General features: G+C 40.3%; 1 protein-coding gene across 5 annotated transcripts in view; it reads right to left on the bottom strand.

Annotated features, from left to right (window-relative positions):
- MDFIC (MyoD family inhibitor domain containing) overlaps window positions 1–19,011 on the bottom strand; it is a 53,551-nt gene extending 34,540 nt beyond the window's left edge. For 2 of the 5 annotated variants that reach the window (XR_008450501.1, XM_054070419.1), the window contains exons 1-3: window positions 18,870–19,010; window positions 16,682–16,837; window positions 3,453–3,575 (exon numbers count right to left, since the gene is read on the bottom strand). Coding sequence is in view for 4 of the 5 variants with exons in the window: in XM_054070419.1 (XP_053926394.1) it covers window positions 3,453–3,575; window positions 16,682–16,772 (214 nt within the window). In the remaining variant the exon portion in view is untranslated. Of the gene's footprint in view, window positions 1–3,452; window positions 3,576–16,681; window positions 16,838–17,076; window positions 17,262–17,350; window positions 17,465–18,869 lie in introns of those variants that run through there. The other 3 variants (XM_054070435.1, XM_054070429.1, XM_054070442.1) reach the window with 3 other exon arrangements.
- Between the last annotated feature and the right edge of the window lie 874 nt (window positions 19,012–19,885).

The following is a 19,885-nucleotide window of genomic DNA, read 5'->3' as shown; positions in this document are numbered from 1 at the left end:
AGAGTAAGGCCAATTTAACTCACCTAAACACACCAAATATTTGGCAGTTCTTCCTGTTCTCCAATACTCCATTAAAAAACGCATACCCTATTTCTAGTCTAAGTGAACTTCCAAGCATTACATCTAGTTCTCCTTTTGTCTGCTACAGTTCAAGAATTGTCTTACCAAAATCCTGCTCATTATGGTATCATGCTTCTTAGGGACTCAGCAAGCCCCTATTTATCCTCTTTCTTAACACTGAACAGATTGAATTCCATGAGTTTTTCCACAATAAAGCATGTTTTCAACTACTCCAGTCATTCCTGAGATATTTGTGGTTCTCCCATGACCCTTCTCCAACTGAACGCAGTATTCCAGTAACAGCTATGCAAGTGCATTAACAATTAATACTGAAAGGTAATATAACCTTTTTCTTCTTCTTTAGCTCTTCCCTGTTTATATGTCAGTATACAGCAACCTTTTGAAGCAGTTGTTCAATGGAAGCTAATATTCCTCTGCCATGACTCTCAAGCTCTTTTCAACAATGATTAATTCCTTGGTTGAAACTTTCCCTAAGATTACCCATTTATGAGGGATATTACGATACTATGAACGCTTGCATTCAAGGAAAGAAGGGATGTTCCGAAGGAGGTGAGGAAAGGGCTAATCTGGGGGAAATCTCATCAATTAGAGATTAAAAAAACGGGACTCAAGAAAAGGACTGCAGAGTCAGGGCAAGATGAACTGAAAATGTCCTACTGTGGAAAACAGGAGCAGCATTTTAGTTTACCAATGTTGCCTGGTAAACTGAGTTCATAAGTGCAAATGAGAAATCATACATAATGAAGTCATACAAAGTCTCTCACACTGGACTTCATTGTTAGTGTGCCAGTAAAACTGATTAATTTACTTCCATATAACAGCAGGATAAAACAGCTGCAAACAAGGAAAATCTTGGAAATTAAATACTGGAAACATTTATAAAGTGAAAACTAAAGCAATCACAAACAGAGTATGTATCAACTGTGAGGGTGGAAAACAATCTGCAGGGGGAAAAAAGAAACTGAATCATTAGGGTAGTGACCAATAGTTATTAATACCAGAGAAAATTAAAGCATGCCCTGTCAAAAACAATTTAAAGAAACACTTTTGAAGTAGACTGTAATGATCAAAACAGTTCGTTTCTAACGTCAAGCTTCTTTCAATATACAATATTCTGCAATATTCTGACACTTGTTATTTAAGATGAAATACCTAAATAATATTTGTTATAAGCAAGCTTCTCTTTGCTCTTCTTGTTTGACTTTTCAAACTTCAGTTACCAGGTAGATCAAGTAGTGAAACTTTTGCCAGCTAAAATAAGTATTTGTAATAGAGCCAACACTATCACTCATTTTTTTTAAAAAAAGAATAGAATTCCCTACTTATAGCCACAGCCCTCCCCCCAAAAAGAAAAACACAAAGCTGCTTTAACGTCATCACTTTTGTTTCCTCCATCTAGAAGACTTTGGCAGTAGGAACATTAGAGGTTAAAAAAAACCTTGAATTTGAAGAAAAGAGAGGACTGCATCACAGCAGCTATTCAAACTTGTCCCACAATGAAGTTACTACTATATAAAATTCTGTTAAGACTAAACGTCAAGCTTCCATCCAAACTTGCATTTCACAAAGTCAAAGGTAAAATTACTAGTGGCTCTAGGAGGAGTATAATTATGCACACCGGAGAAGTGCATCATTTCTATCCTATCTTTACCTTTTTTCCTTTTACATTTTTAATTAAGATAACGGTCCCATCACAGAGATATACAATTGCATATAACTGTCAAGATTCTTTACCCTTCTGTCACTACCAAGGCCTTGCATAATCTGCCACAATTTCTGCTATATATTGAAAAATTTACCTTTTACTCTCCCCCTTCCCCAGTGCAGCCAGTCTACTATGTCCTTGCAGTCAACAGATCAGAGGAAGCACAGCACCACTCTACTGTCTTTAGTCCTTTCCACTGTTGTTTAGGCATGATGCCAACTGCTACAAAATAAATCTCCTTTGCCACAGGTCTGAGAATAAGGAAGCCTCTAGGAAGAGGGAATGAGAAGAAGGCCACTCCAAAAGCAGTGGATGCCATATGCTGCTTCCTATGTCCTCAACACAAGCACAAAGCAATTGCTTGTCCAGAGATAGTTAGGTCTAAAATAATATTTTAGGATTAAGTAAACTTTCAAGCTGTGCAGGACAGTTTTCACCTTTACAGCCCTTCAAGAATTATTTTTAAATTGTCAGATAGGTATCCGACATGCTAAATTCAAGTATTCTATGAAGGATCTAGGTAACTATTCAATACATCAAGAGTATTAATTATTTACCAGGATTCATGATTTAGAAAGAAGGATTAACCAAGATTTGAAAAGAGCTTTAAATGCTAACACAAAGTTCAGGAGAAATTGATTTTATAGATAAGATTAAAAACAACAACAACAAAAACACCCTAAAAATAAAAGATAGCTCCAGAGAAAATCACCAGTTATGACAACAACAGGTTCAGAAATACAAGTTTACCCCACAGTGCATCATGTAGTACATGTTCGGTGTGAAGATAGACTGACCCCAAAGTGAGTGGCCAGACAACAAACTTGGGAGAGCTGGAACTGCACTCCACATTCAGTCCTTTTGCTTTCCGAATACACCCTATAATTAAAGAACAGTTTCTCATGCTGCCCTTCCCTTGAGCAACTAACATTCAGGCATTCACAGTTTTAAAGCAGCATTAGCTCTGGCAGTTGACAGAAATGTTTTCGCCTCAGGAGGGTGCAATTGTGGATGATCTTTTGGACAGCATATGATCTTCGATTCAAGACAGAAAAATGGGATAAGCCTGCATACCTTTTTGTGCTTTAAAGCATACAAGACATACACTAGGAATGTGGACTTGTAAAAACTAATTTAAAAAAAACACAGCTCCATTACACAGGTCTAAAACCTTGTCTTACAACATTCTTCTAGTTTTGAATGGAATAACTACTTTAGGATTAAAAAGTCTTTATAAACTTACACCTGACAAGCACTCAGTGCATCTGGACACAACTACTCTCAGCACAGTTTACTCTGCCACTTTAACGCATAACCAGAGAAATCGAAGGCGATGACACCCAGCACAGGGGTACACTGCAACTCATGTGCCTACTAAATACACAGATTTCACTGTGAATGATTAGAGAAAAATATAACATCAAAGCTTTAAAATATCAGTGATATAGAGGTTTATACTGTATTGCACCCCTCAAATCACACCTTTCTTCTAACTCATTGTTTTTGCATGCTGACAGGCGTCATTCTGGGAAATAAATTTGGTAGGCATGTATTATAGTTGCAACACAATTGCATTTGACACACATTTAACTAAGTCTACAGGCAGTACCCCATTACACAGTGAAAGCAAGCCTAAATGGCAGCAATTTATTCTGGAAATACTTACTTCTGATGAGCTCACCATCACTGCGATTCCCCCAGACAGACTGGTCTTGTATCTCTGGTTGTATACTTTGGTTACTGGAAGGCTGTTTAACGTCTTTATCTTCTGTCGCAGTATTCTCCTGGTCTGTTTTTTTTAAACCAAAAGAAATTTTAAGATGTTAGTTTCTATGGTATTTTTCGTCTATGTGAACAAAACTAATCTTTGAAAATTAATGAGAGCATAAAACATAACTTGCATTAGCATCTCTTGTAGTTTTCTTACAAATAATACCCAATAAAGCTGATTTTCAATTTGTTTTCTTATCCAGATCAAAACAGTTAATCTTTAAGAAAGTTTTTTAGTCATATTGTATTTAATCATGTAAAATAATACTCACCAGCTTTCTAACAATAAAGTATGGTTGAGTTTGCTTACATTTGGTTACCTTCCACAAAATTTTCAGACAAAAATTTAATTCACTTTATCACATTGGTTCTTTGCCAATATACATGTGGCTTTGGCACATGAAAGGCACAAAAATTCCACAGAAGTCTGTTCTCCGTTATTTACACCTGAACGTATAATTAAAGACAAGTATTTTTGAAATTTCAAAACTGATTAGTACAGTAATTCAGAAATCTGACACAATTACTTATTTTTCATTGAAAAAAAGCTCCCTTTAAAAGCCATTCCTGAATAAAAGTCGAAGTTCAGCCTATGATGAAAGTAAAAATGCTTTCTTCTCTCCAAGTATATACAAGATACAGGGAAATTTTCATGGTATGGGATTTGAGGAATTCGTATGCTTATTTCACAAGATAGCAGACCTTGTTGGTTTGACGATTTCAACAGTTAACATACGGAGACCTGCATTTTCTCAAATCAAGGTAAGTGACAGCTTTCATTTTCACTGTCATTAATGTTTTTAATAGTCAAATTCACACACAAACATTTTTCTGTTCTTGACTGCTACAGGTTTTTCCTACTGGCCTTCAAGGAAACATTTCCAAGTCTAGAATTACTTGGCTCATTATTCACAGTGACAAGTCATGAGTTTATATCACTTACTAACAGGATCTGCAAAACACTAAATATTTTCAGTCTCAAGTATTTTTTGAGTATACATACAACATTCAATATTTACAGTAAATTTAAACAAGCAACTGTTGAAAAGCTTGTTTATTTATTTGCTTCAAACAAGAATGCATTTATAAACCACTTCTCACAATGCAATGATACTGTGTCCTCTAGTAAAGCAATGATTCCACTCCTGGGACACAGAAAAATCACTTATTGTTCCTGCGACATATTAAAGGTTAGTTTCTTTATGTAACCAATAGCAGTTTGACTTTAAATCCTAACTTTCTGCCTTTGTTATCCACCCTATTAAACTGAGGCACTGAACATCACTCAAAATAATATATGCCATATTGTATGAATAGTACCATGTGCCTTCAAGCATTGCTGCTCTCCTTCCATTAATTTCTACCTCTGAAACATCTGACCCAGCTACCTCTGTGGTACTTCACTTATCTCTCAGCCCTCCCTCTCATCACCGGTTCTTCAACAACTTGTGAGTATTTCTTCACGTCCATCCTGAGATGAACTGTTTCACTGAGAGTGCCCTGAAGTTATTGAAGTGACTGGGAAGATATCCATTTACTTCAGTAAGTTTTGCATCTTGCCATGATGACTTAATCTCACCTAGATACTCATCCCACCCAAAAGATCCCCAGATTTTTTCAATCCCTTTGACATACATTAGATATAAATTATCTCTACCTGAAATCTATCAGGTACAAATCTGACTGTATTGCACTACAATGATTTGACCGTGAAGCTAGGTATTTAGGTGCAAATGTGTTTCAAAAGTGTTTGAAAAGTACCCTGAAATAGACTGAATGAAAATAAGTAGCTTCTTGGAGACAGCTACTGTCAAAAAAATGAAAGCACTGTACACTCTGATTTCTATGCACACTATGCTTAAATGAGCTACTTTAAGAGATTTTGCTGTTAAATTACTTTACTACATTAACAACACCAAGATTACAACAGTATCTGCCCTGCAGCTAAAACTGAAAAGTTACTGTATACTATTTTCTCAACCAGAAAGATACGGCAGCAGACACAGTAAGTGCTGCAGCCGGGTACTCGACAGAGGTAGAAAATGTGCTCTGTGGAGTAAAGGAACCCCAAAACAGCGAGCAAGGGGCACCCAGCTCCTGACTCCTGGTGCCAGCAGCTGCCACGTGGCGGCTGCTGTAGGAAGGTGGTCCCAGAATCAGCCGCGGGAGATTTAAATGGCCCCCTAGGGATGCAGCAAATAGGGTTGAGCCTCATCAGGAGGGCGGCTCAGTAGTTTGCGAGAGCAGCTCACGCGGGGAGGGTGCGCAAAGAGGGCAGTCTCTGTGCTCAGGAGGCAACTTCAGCCAGTTAGAGAGGGAGCTCAGCCATGGTGTCCACCCGGCAGGAGGCTGCATCCTCTGCACCTGCCACATGCGTCAGCCCAGACTGAGTTCCCAGGAAAACATGCATCTGTCCAGGTCTCAGGCTGCAGGGACTGCCTCCGGTTTGCACTGGAAACAGAGGGCAGCAGGGGCAACAGCTGTGTGAGGTGTGAACAGGTGGGAGATCTGCTCAGCCTGGTGGCCGAGCTGCAAGAGGGAGCAGAGAGGCTAAGGAGCATCAGGGAGCAAAAGATAGACGGGTGGAACCACACCCTGAGCTCCCTGATACAGGAACGGAGGCAGACACCAGAAAAAGCCTCTGATCAGAGGGATTTAGTATCCTCCCTCCACCGGGATGTAGGCAGGGACTTGAAGGGGTGTAGCGAGTGGAAGCAAGTCCAACAACGGTGCAGAAAATGAACCCCCTCATTGCCGACGCCTCCCCGGGTGCCTCTGCACAACAGATAGGAGGCTCTAGCTGTGGAAGAATGACCAGAGGAAAATGTGGGTGATGACTCGTCTACAGCAGAGGAAGGGCCAAGACCAGAACGACCCCCCGCTCCTCTGTATTACTACAACTGCCATGAGAGGAAAAGACAAGTGATAGTTGTAGAAGACTCTCTGCTGAGGGGAACAGAGGGTCCAATACGTCAAGGAGACTCTACTTATAGGGAAGTCTGCTGCCTCCCAGGAGCCCGGGTAAGGGATATCCCCAGTCTGGTAAGGCCATCATACTACCACCCATTACTGCTGCTCCATGTAGGAGGTGACAAAGCTGCAGATCACAGCCCAAGGGTGATTAGAAGAGATTTTAGGGCCTTGGGATGGCTAGTGAGGGAATCTGGGGCCCAGGTGATTTTTTCCTCTCTCCTTCCAGTTATGGGTGGTGGCATTATAAGGATCAGACAGGTCTAGCCCATTAATACATGGCTCTGTGGCTGGTGTCACCATGATAACTTTGGGGTTTTTGACAATGGGATGGCCTATGTGGTACCAGGTTTACAGGTATCAGATGGGAGCCACCTTTCTCAGTGGTGGAGGAGGGTCTTTGCTCAGGAGCTTGCAGGGCTCATTGACAGGGCTTTAAACTAGATGTGAAGGGAGAGAGGAGTAACATCAGGCTTGCCTCTGGCAAGCTGTGGGAGAACACACAGTGCTGGAGGGATGGGGTGATGGTATGGGCCCTCTACCATGCTGCTCTGGGGCATGCTGGGGATGCCATGGCACAGCTGAAGTCCTGTGGAGATGAGCAGGGGGCTCTTGAGCTAGTAGGTGCCAGGAAGGAAACTTCCACAGAACACCTAAAGGAAATAAGGGATGTTCCACAAAGAAAGTGATGTGGCCAACAGCCCAGCTGAAGTGCCTCCATACAAGCTCACAAAGCTTGGGCAACAAACAGGAGCAGCTGGAAACTACTGTGCTACTAGAAAGCTATGATCTGGTTGCCATCACTGAAACTTGGTGCAATGAATCCCATGACTGGAGTGTGTCTATCAATGGCTACAGACTGTGAAGGAGGGGTGGAGGCGTTTCCCTCTATATCAGCAAACTGATAGAGTGTGAAGAGCTGTCACTGAAGAGTAGCCATGAACATGTGGGTCAGAATAAAAAACCGATGCAACAAAAGGAACCTTGTGGTTAGTGCATACTACAGGCCACCTGATCAAGCAGAGCCTACTGATGAAGCATTCCTCCTCCAGCTACAGGAAGCTTCATGCTCACAAGCTCTCATCCTACTGGGGGACATCAACCACACTGACATGAAAAGTAGCATGACAAGGTGTCGGCAATCCAGGAGACTCCTAGAATGCATTAAATGTAATTTCTTAACCCAAGTAATGGACACCCCCACCTGAGGGAATGCAACACTGGACCTGATGATCACTAATGCAAGTGAGCTCATCAGTGATGTCAAGGTTGAAGGCAGCCTGGGCTGCAGTGATCACACGCTGGTGGAGTTCAAGGTCCTGAGGGATACAAGACAGGCAAGGAGTATAGTCAGGATGCTAAATTTCAGGAAAGCAGACTTCCAATTCTTCAAGGAGTGAGTCAGTTGGATCCTCTGAGATATGGTCCTCAGGGACAGAATGGAACTCGCAGACATTTAAGGATGCTTTTGATAAAGCACAAGAGCACTCAGTCCCCAGATGAAGGAAATCACGCAAGGAAGGGAATAGACCAGCGTGGCTGAGTCGAGACCTGCTGGTCAAACTGAAGAGCAAGAGGGAACTGCACAGGCAATGCAAGCAGGGACAAAGACCTGGGAAGAATACAGGGACACTTACTGGTTGTGTAGGGATGGGGTCAGGAAGGTCAAGGCACAGCTGGAGCTGAACTTGACAAGGCAAGTGAAGACTAAGAAAAAGGGATTCTTCAAGCACCTCAATCAGAAAAGGAAGGTGGGGGAACAGAGTGGGAAGAGAAAACCTTGGCGCTGTGCAAGTGCTGCTCAGTGACAGCCAAAACTACTGGTGTGCTAGCAGCCTTGGTTTAGTCACAAATCCCAAACACAGCATCACAGGGGGCTGCTACGAAGGAAACTAACTTTGTCCAAGCCAGATGTAGTACAATGAGGCTTTAGCAAAAGTAGACCTTAAGCAATGTTTAAGACTGATTTTTTCATACATCTCTTCTGATGCATCAGAACACTGAAAACAGACAAACTCTGGTGTCCTGATAAAATTATTTGGGTTTTTTGCTTGAATGTGCACCAGGTCTCAGTTTTAGTACAAAGGGATTTATTGATTATTCCCTTCAAATAGATAGCTGGTGATGGGATCAAAACTTTATTTATTCTAGAGGTGCAGCTACAACCAACCACACATGAGGACAGCCTTAAGAACACTAGAGTCTATGTTCTGTTGATAACATTATTTTTGTGTTAGGTGAATAAGAATACTGATAAGAGTAATTTATGAAAGATAACACATTTACAAGGCTTTTTTTTTACTGCATCTGCAAATAAATTTATAACACTTCTCTCTTTTAATCAAGCTTAACCTTAAGAATTTTTGTGTAATACTGTAGTATTTTAGCTTCTGCTTCCTTTAGTAGGCCCTTCCACTCTCATATGACTACGCTCCAAAACTGAGACCCAAGAAAAAAAAAAAGAGATGCTTTTCCTAGCAGTTCAAATAACGTCAAGAAAAGACTCATTATGTTCTGAGTCTGGCAGCACTGAACTAGAATTCCAATCTCTCTTCAAAACCACAGTAAGTTACTCTAGTTTATGTCACAAAAGCAACATAGTGATCTTATCTACCACAGTTCAGTCCTCAGACCAGCAATCTGTGTGGCTATGCACCTCTCCTAACCTAACAGCAGTCTCTGGGCTAAAGAGCTCCTAGCCAAAAGCCCTACAGGAGTAAGCCCGCAAAGAGTACCATGTGATTTTTCCTGAAGGTAAGCATGGGCATGAACTCTACTTCTGTAAAGATTAATGCAAGTTTAAGGTTTAAATAAAGAAGAGATACAACATGCTGGCAAAGTATAGAATTGAGATGGTTAACAGCCCAAATCATACCTGTATTACAGACAACTGGTAAGCCACTTAGTGAAAAAAACTTAAAATTTCAATCACATCTCAAAATTACTGTTTCATGAAATAAGTGAACAAACTGAACTTCTGATTTTTCATCTTTTGGAATTATTAAAGTGTATATATATACTTTATATAAATAGTTTTTGCAGTACATACATTTGTTTTTCCATAGTCTTGTTATATTTATTTTTAAAATTACACAGCAATAAATGTATTTTATAGAATCAAAACCTGTTGTCACAGTTCGCATTGATTGTAAGCTCCTGTTTTAGTTCGGACTATGCACCTCTGGTTACATACATTTCTTTGTACCAGGACAACACATCTTACAAGACTCTGCCAACACAATATCAGCAGTCTGTGTCAGCAACAAGGCTACTATTACAACAGCCCTGTCAAAAAGAAAATTTAACAAACAGCCAGAGTTGTCAAGAAAGACTTACGTATAGTTAGGCAAGAAAGGTATACAAGGCAATCTCTCCAGATCCCTCCCAGTCCTGGGATATAGATCAAACCAATTCCTGAAAATTTCTTAGAACATCCCAGTGAAGTATCCCTCTTTTCAGAGCTAGATTTATTCTACCTTTCTCTATGAAAACATAGAGCATATTGATTGGACATCAAATTAATACACAAAACTGATAGAAAATACAAAAAACCACAGGTAATGGATGTACATTTGCAGGTCGTGCCTCAAAGAGCTCAAGTCTTTGACAAATAACCAACTTTTCTTCTCCAAGTGCTTGTCCATTTGCACATTCACACTCCAGCTGCCCTCATATGCACTGCTACATCTCTTGAGGTTACACAAAAATGGGTCCCAATGTGTTCAAACATGGCACCATACCTCAATGCATCAGCAATGATGCAATGTTCAGTCTCTGGACACAAAAAAAATGGGAACAAGTGCCCACATGAAGTGGGTTGCACGTCCTCAGAGTGCATTTGGCAGCTGATTTGTATTTACTAGATGACACATAAGCTTACATACTGATTCAGCCATCTCTTTCAAGCATGTGACCTGTAAGAGTGTTTGACTAGCAACAAACTGGACTTGAGATACAGGTTTATAGAGTCTGTCTTATTGACACAGGAACACTGTGGATGTAAAATGAGTTAAAAATCCTGTCACTGCAACAATAAGCTTTGTTGCTATTGCACGTTCACTTTCTGTTCACCAACAATACGGTGACCACACCAAATAACAAGTAAAACAAAAGCAACAGCTGGGAAAGGCTGCTGGCAATGTGAGTCCATCATTCCCATCAAGGGCAGAGGGACAAGCAGAATGGACTGGCACAGTGGAGTCACTGTGACTTCAAAAAATGCAGAGTCAGGAATACTCCAACAGTTTTACTGTCTAAGAGTGGAGGAATGATGGAAGCACAGGGCAAAGCTTACTTAGGCGCCTAAATTTGACCAGGCTGCTGGGATGTAAACATGAATCCTAGGAAAGCCTGAGTTATCCCTGAACAAGCAGATGCAAGTTTAAACATATATGGGCAAAGTTCAAACCATTCTAAATGGAATTTTGTCCTTCAAAACAAAGCGGAATTAGAAAAGCAGACCAAAAAAAAAAAAAAAAACCAAACAAAAAAACCCCACAAGTAGATCTATCAGGAACAAAAAAGTTTTAGACTGTTTCCAAAAGGAAAGATAACAAAATGGTTCTCTGTCTCAAGCCTACAGCGGCTGGGAGGGATTGAGAAGCATGTGGCAAACACTGCATTTATAACACTTCCTTTGTTCATTAATATCCTCGCTGGCAAGGAACCACTGAGGATGCTATTTCCTACCAAAAATTCCACTGTTCCCAACAATAACACAAAGGAACCGCGATAATACCAGGTTTCATAATGCAACCATTAACAGTCACGCCCACTAGATACTTCATGAGATGCCTACAACTTTTAGGCATTTCACATAACAAGTAAGCTCAACTGTGCTATTCGTGTAACAGAATGCCTATTCCAGTTCATGATTTGCATGAAACAATGTCATTTCATTAATGACTGGTTGTACAATCTAATTAATATTGATAATCTTCAAATTATGGAGTTGGAAGCCTTCATTTAGATGTCTGATTGTTTTAAAACTAAAATAACTGACTTTTTTAAAATTTCACTTCAGTGGCTTTCATTTAAATGTCTCATCGCAGCTTTCAGTGGGCTCAAAAATGCCAGTGAAAAAAATCAGTCTTTTAAAATTAGAGCAATTCAAGTGACCTTCTTGAAAAGCTGTTACACAGAAATTCCAAGTGCCAGCTATGGAACAACTATGGATGTAGTACAAGTTGAACAACCCTGGTCAAATTTCAGTCGTGATACATAAAAAATTAATATCAACACGGAAATAGGTATTCTGCGCTATTAAATGCATTAAAAAGTTCAAATATGTAAGTGAAAATGGCTTCTTCTCACAAATAATGACACTAATATTCATGTGGTCAGTTATAGCTTTATGTCATTCATACAACAATGTTTCACATCTGTACAAAACCAGTTTCACGTGAGTGCTAAGCAATACTCAGTGGCTATGGCTGTAACAGCAACAGCACGTGCCAGTAAAAGTGGGCCTGTACAGTGAAAGAGTTGATTTGAAGGACACAATCCTCTTTATATGTGTACCAGCAGCTTTCTTCTTTGGACTAGCTCTCAGATTTAATCTCAAAGGCTGCAGGCTTACTAGTGGCTGGAGTGCATTGGGCATATTCCTGCAGTGCATCTCTCCGACTATTTTGTCCAAAAGCAATCCAGTCCAGGTCACTCCCTAGGATCACTCCACAATGCAAACCAAAGCAGGGGTGAACAGGAGATTTACTTCAAAACTGCATTGCTGACTCAAATGAAAACACTCGCATAACACACTCATTGCTGGATGTTACTTATTAGGAAAAAAACAGTGTTTAAAACAAAGAGAAATCTGACGTCTGAGGGCCAGGAATGAAAACTGAGAAGAGTTATTCTGATATAAAATTAGCCTATGGGACAGAACAAAAGTATTTCAAATTTGACGCAAGACTTAACAGTCAACTCAATGAAATACAAGTATATCACACCCATATGGACATGAATCACTTAACTGGAACGGCATGAATGTGAAACTGAAAGCAGAAGTATATTTTTATGACAAATCAGAGTTAGACATTTATACAAGTTTTAGGTATTTTAGTCAGTAACGTTCAATAAATACCTTAGTACTGACAGACAGCAACAAAACAAATTAGCACAGATTTACTCAACCCTTGTCAGATTGCAAGTGGGAACACAAATATAGAGACAGTATTTGGTAAGTTTGAGCAATCAGAGTGCACTGGTTAACCGTTAAAATAAAAATATATTACTCATAACACTGAGGCACTGCTGGTAAATGCAGTAATTATTGTGACAGTAATTGTTGTTGCCTCAAGAATATCAAAACATTCCCTGCAGTAAGTTTTCTGTCACCCTGCCTCATCTAGCCAGCATGTTCCTTTAGTGTTCCTCATCATGAAAACAGTTAAGCACAGAAAACATGGAGGTTTGAATCACATTCATGAAAAGGATTACATGCTTTTTTCTACTTTTCTGAATGGAAGTATTAGTTAATGAATATGGTTTCTTCAGACACCAAATGAGAACTGCATCTCCATCCAGCAACAGTGACATCATTTGCACCCAAAAAAACAGTCACTTACAGAACGTGATCCTTTATATTTCTACTAGATTTCCCCATCGTCCTCCTCACCACCCTAAAAAAATAAATTCTAGTGGATTTCCATCATCTAAAGAGTTACTAGAAAGTTACTATAGTTCAAGTGCAATTATCAGTCTCAGTTTCATAGTATTTTTTTATTATTACTTTATTGATTTTCCTCCTAAATTGAGAAAGCTAAACATTATTCACTTGTTATTCCAGGCTACATTTGATCACCAAGAAGCAAAGGTAAAAACATTCCAAATACTTCATAGATGACAGTCCTACATTTTCTAAAACATGGACTGGTACTGTAAATATAGTTTTGTGTTCATTGAATTCTCTCTTGTAATCCATGGTTTATTCGAGTGCAGAGGATTTAATAAAAAACATTTACCCATAATCCAGGTAATAACCAGTATATCAACTCTAACATATGAAACATCTTCCTTAAAGCAGAGGCTAATGGTCACTAATTGTCACATTCCTTCCTTAGAGACCTTATTTTGGTACCAACCAGTGGAGAAAATACTCAATCACAGCCCAATTGAAGTGGTCTGAGAATAGAGATGACACTGCTCACTGACTACATTACACAACACACAGGTAGAAGTAGTCATAATTTGATTCCAAGGCCTTTGGGGCTACGGGAGAAGAGACATGGCATGACCAGGATCTTGAACAAAAGTGCACAAGTAGAGCTACACTTTTGGAAGTATGTAGCAAAAAGCAACTAGATGTTTGCAGAAATTAGGTTAAAACTTTCATCCTGTAGTCTGTACCTTAGAGCAGCAGGCTTCATTGGCACGGATAATGATTTAAAGACTGAAATGGAGTCTTGACATTGCCACAGAAGACCCTACAATTTCATTTGTGGAGGGGCAAAGTCCAATAATCTCACTAATATTTATGCATTAATTAAAAGATTAACTAACAAGAAAGAACAGCGACAGGGGATGTGTTCAGAGAGCATGTTGGTTAAAGTAACATACAAACAAACATAAGTTGTGAAATCCAGGGCATGCCACACCTGTGAGGCAAACTATGTTTCAATCCACAGTTTTCACCACATCCACAACTGATGCATAACCCTGCAGTCTACCTACGCTTTATTACTTTTGTCTTATTTTTAACTAGGTAGTGGGATAGTTATTTGTTGAATATTTAAAATCTGATTGAAGTTTGTTTTCCTTTCATAGAAAAATAAAATTCAGCTTCAGTATCTGAATGCACATGACAGTAAGCAAAAGGAGCACTTTAAGGATCTGGATTTTTCCATGATACCTCACAGGACTACATAAGAGAAGTTTGTTCCAAGGATATAAGGTATCTATACTAATTTAAAAAATATAGAAAGAACATTAAAGTTTGGTATTACCAATCAAAAATTTTCCCACTAGAATTCACTTAATACTTTATTATATATACAACATAAACCATTTTTTTTCTAATTAAGAAATCTTTATTCCTAGGTGAACACAAATTTCAAGTATCTCACTATAAATATATGGAGTCATCACATAAATACGATGAGGTGATTCTAAGTAAAGTAGTAGTCATTTCAAATTATTGCAGATTTTTCCAAACACCTCTACCTTATTTTCAGAAATAACATGAATTTCAACCACAGATTTTAAAATCATCACCAAATTCTAAGGAAGTCAGTGTACTTTTGAATGTCCTGAGGATAGTATAAAAGAAGTAAGGGATGTTGAAAGTCCCAGACGTACTAACTTAGATCTTCAGTCCTGGAATATTTGGACTACCTTACCCTGTAACCACAAACTGCAAAGCTGACAACAGAAATGCTGGAATATAGGCTGGAAATGTTATGAACTCGCCTCTTCCTCTTTCCACCCCCATTTCCCCAACAGGCTTAGGCTAGAAAAAAACAAATATCCACAGTTATCCTTATATCTAAATTAATTAGAATAAATATTATGTATTTGAATGCTGAATTCTGTAAAAAAAACAGCCTTGTCTTTCTGTCAACTATACATAGTTTTTTAAATTGAACATATGCTTCGAGAGGTGTGGCCAGTAAGCAAATCTGATCAATATATTACACTTGTTTGTACCTTACTGATCCCTAAGAAAGTAACTTTATAATACCCCACCTCAACAGCTGTGAGCTGAAATTGTGTCATTCAGTTTTTCAGCACATAACTCGTTTGTGGACAGATCACAATTTGTTTCCTTATTTTTCATAAAAAGAAGGGCATGTATTGAAAAATCTTAGAAAATGGAACCTCATAAGACTCGACTTCACAGCAAAAACCTAGTTTGAAGTGACACTGTAAGAACAAGACCACTTTCCAAGCTAGTTGTTTCACTGACTTACAACTTCAGTAACTTTGATGTATGGTCTACCATGCAGCATTTAACCAGCATGGCCACATGATCACATGGCAGATAAAACCAACACATTGCAAATAAACATGTATTGCAGATACTGATGTTTCTGGCAAACCCACAGTTTTAACAGTTCTGTTCTACATCCTTGATCTTCTATATCTAATCTTATTTATTATTATTTGTTACTGTTTAGAAGTTATGAGTCATTCTCTAGGGGAAAAAAAACGACAATAAGATAAGTATAAGCCAATTTAATAAGTCTCCCTGCCAGAACATTTTTTACTTAGCTACGGATACTTTCTGGTTTCTCAAATGAGTCTTCAACTTTGATTTCACACAGCTATTGATTTTCCAAGTTACAAAAACATGACTGCATCTTTAATCCACAGTTGCACAACTGTGTTACCAGGCTGTGCTCCAGTTAACCACTTATGAATAAAGTTACAGTTTCTGAACAAGCTTATTTGTTCTTCAGAGACTTTTTAAACTCCTGTCAGAACTCTGGGAAACAAAGCTGTAGCTGTAAATGGAAAACAAATAATTATGTCTCATCTTCACAGAGCAGGACTCAGGAGAAAAATACACTTCCCTGTTTTGAGGATAACCTGCAATACACCTTGTCAAACTCCCCTACATGAAGGTGATTGAGATACAGATGTGTTCCGTGCAAAGGCAAATAAGACATAACTTAAAGAATTTCTCTTTAAGACTAATGTACTTTTAAACAATCTTTTGAACAGCTGATATGGAACAAGTTAATACTCTCAGAAACTGTCTTTAGCTGCAACATCACAGAGTAATCCAAGACAAAACCAGCAAAGTGAACCAACCTGAACAACACTTCTGCTCCTGGATCTGCCTTTCTCAATTTTACTGCAAGACCTGGAAGGAGAGCTTTACAGGAAAGAGCTTCTAAACACAAACACAAAGCTGAGAAAAAGAAAGCTATTTTTAAGGAGCAGCATCTGCCCCTGAATGACTGCAGTTTTTCAAGTACTAAGAATCAGTGCTGACACCAGTTCTTCTTTTTCCTCTTCTTTTTTTTTTTTTATTTTCTGCATAGGAATTTCTGGTTAAAACAAAAGAGGTGGAAGTGAAAGTGTTACAGAGTTACCCCGGGGGTGGAGGAAGGGGGGCAAGAAAAGAGAGGTTAAAACACACAAAACAAATCAGTAAACGCATCATTCAAATAAAAGGCGCAACAATTAGAGAGAAACTTTAAAGCAACTTACCTCGAGGGAGAGAGATCAAAGAGCTGTTTTCAGTCGGAGCTCGCTCTGGCCCTTCAGGCCCCGGAGGAAGAGGTTCTCTCACTTGGGACATCTGCCAGCTCTCGCTCCGAGGAACAGAGAGCCTGCACCCCCCTCCAACAAAACTAACACGCGACCCTGAAGGAACAAGCAAACGGAAGGGCTCGTTAACGGATCTTACGCGGAAAACTCACGGCTCGGGGACGAGGGGAATCGAGGAGGGACAGCAACGAAGCGCCGGCAACTTTGTATCGCGGCGGCGGCAGCGGGCGCGCCCCCCGCCCCCCTCTGCGAGCGGCCGCGGGGCGGGGGGACCGGGAGGCCTCGGGGGGGTCCGGGGGGGCTCGCCCGGCGCGGTAGAGCACGGCCCGCCCTACCCCAGCATTTCCTCCCCGGGAAGCTCCTCGCCGCCGCCGCCCCGGCTCTTCCCCGCCTCGGGCAGGGTCGCGCACACGCCGCCACTCGCAGTCACTCCTTCTCCATCATTTCCGGACAATGAAACATCCGACCGCGGCGGGGGGTGGGGGCCGTGCGGGTCCCACCGCCCGACAGCCGCCGGAGTTGCCCCGGGAGGGCGAAAACCGCCCGGCAGAAATAGGGAAGAAGGGGAAAACAAAACAAAAAAGAGTCGGAAAGGGGAGGCTTTCGTGCCTGGGCAGGGTTTGCGGCAGTAGCGCCGGGCAGGAGCTGGCTCCGAAGTTGCCCCCGGCCGGCGCCGCTCCCGCAACCGGTTGCGCCTCGGAGGCGGGGAGCGAGGGAGCGAGCACGTGGGGCGCCTCCAGCAGCACCCGGCGGGGGCAGCGGGGAGCGCGCACGGTGGCGGACGGGATGGTCAAACATAGGGTCCTAGAATAGTTTGGGTTGGAAGGGCCTTAAAGATCATCCAGTTCCAACCGCCCTGCCACGGGCAGACACCTCCCACTAGATCAGGCTGCCTAAGGCCCCATCCAACCTGGCCTTGAACACCTCCAGGGATGGGGCAGCCACAGCTTCCCTGGGCGACCTGTGCCAGTGCCTCACCACTGTCATCCTCCTTGTGTCCAGTCTAAATCTGCCCCTGTCCAGTTTATACCCATTGCCCCTCGTCCTATCACTACAAACCTTTGTAAACGGTCCCTCCCCAGCTTTCTTGTAGCCCCTTCAGGTACTGGAAGGAAGGCTAGAACAAGCGTTTTTCAAAAGTTAAGCCCAAGAGAGCAAGCTCCTTCCTCCACTGTCACCTGCCAAGCAGCATTAACTGTACTTTCTCTAGATTGGAAATATATTTCTTTCAGGTGGGACCCCTGCCTCATGCTCTGCTCTTGCCCACGCCGTGGAGCACTGCAGTTATTGCTTGGGTGTGTGCTGGTGTCCATCAGCCACATGCTGTGCCTTGCTTACAATCAATAGATCACTTTCCTCTAACAAAGTGTGTTCATCTTTAAAATGTAATTTCCTTAAAACTTAGCAAGTAGATTTTTTGGTATTGTGGTTTAGTAAATGTATTTTACTAGTATGTTGCATACAATCGGGTATCTTTGGGAAAACAAAAGTAAGAAGGCAAAATAGCAACGTTTTAAAGTATCCACATCCTAACATAAGATAACTGGTGGACATAATTTATTTTGCCATCATAAGTGCTAAGGAATATGCTCAGGTATTGAAAGTGCACTTCTTAAAGTTTAGCATTTCCCTTCAATGCTTGCAAACCAACCACGGTAGTGTTAGTACCTCAAAAGGAACTATTTCTATATGAGACGCCTCCTCTCATTTCAGAAGTCATCAGTAATTTTGAACCACTTGTATAGCTTTATTATCAGTCATTATTAGTGCGAAAGAGAACGATGTGATTGAATTAATAAGAAATGCTATGTAAGGTTAATGTGTTTTCCTCTGAGAAATACTGTATTTTTAAGTGTTTAAGTAACCTAACATGTACCTTGCTACACCATAGTCTTTCTTTAAACTTTTTCATGACAAAATGGAAAAAGAATGTGCTCTGTGGGGAAGAAGCTATGTGAAAAATCCATTTCAGGCACACAAAGTTATTATTGTACTGAATAATAATAATAATATTGGTCTCAATATCTACACTTCTCATCTATGAAAACATTACATAACTTTCCATAGTGCCTCCTCTCCTCGCTGTCCTGGGGGCAGAGCGATTGAGACATAAGGTAGAATGACTTACCTCAAACTCCCAAGTGAGTCAGTAGCAGAAGAGAGCTTATGACTCATGCTCAATGTACAAGCTTGTATTTTTCTTTCTGAAACTGGAAACATAGCAGAGGAGAGTGGGAGGAGCGATAATTTAGCCAACCACACCCTGCTGTCAAACTATTTCATTGGATAATAATATCTATCAGGAGCAGATGCCATCCAGGGCTGGTGTTTGTTTTGGGTTTTTTTAAACCTTATCTATGAAACCCATGTGGCAAACTACATGGTGTTCATTTTATCTTCTTAAAAAAGATGATGGGATGAGTTCATCCTGCCAAGTTTCAATTATGTGACAGCCTATGTAGAGTTTAAAGTAAGTAAATGAATGGAGGAGGATCTTCAACTGATATAGCCACATTGTAGCCGATGCCGTGGGAGATAATGCTAAGGAAAATCAAATTTTAAAAAAAGGTAAGAGAATTCAATATACAAAAAGCACAATTCACTGAAATAGCACATTAAAATTACTGTGCAACTCACAATACATTACATTCCAATGACTGGGATGATTGCAAAAAGATGAGTTCAGATGTAGTGACTGTTAATGAGAGAGAACAGATGGGCAAAATTCATTGGCATAGGCCAACCATACAGCACTTCCTGACAATACAGCATAGTTCTGATAAATACATAACTAGTCTAAATTAATTGTTTTATTACTTTCCTTTAAAATGTATATCATTCTGAAATTCTAGTTACTGAAAATTCTCAGGAAGTAGCAGTTCTGACATTAACATCAGCAGCCTTCCAAGTAGGCTACAAATATGAGATATGATGTATCTTATTACAACAAACCAGTTATAGGTTGTTGCACATACATGTTCCAATATACTCTTCTGTTGCTAGATCATAAAATTCAGGTATGGTCTTCTAGACCATAAATGGCAGATTTTGAGACAGATGAAGAGAAGCTCAAAACACTTCTAAATCATGGAATTATGGAATTGTTTGGGTTGGAAAGCACTTTAAACATTGTCTAGTCCAACC

Source organism: Cuculus canorus, chromosome 1 (genome assembly GCF_017976375.1).
Source record: "Cuculus canorus isolate bCucCan1 chromosome 1, bCucCan1.pri, whole genome shotgun sequence".
Taxonomy (NCBI): Eukaryota; Metazoa; Chordata; class Aves; order Cuculiformes; family Cuculidae; genus Cuculus; species Cuculus canorus.
This window is presented reverse-complemented; position numbering and strand designations above follow the sequence as displayed.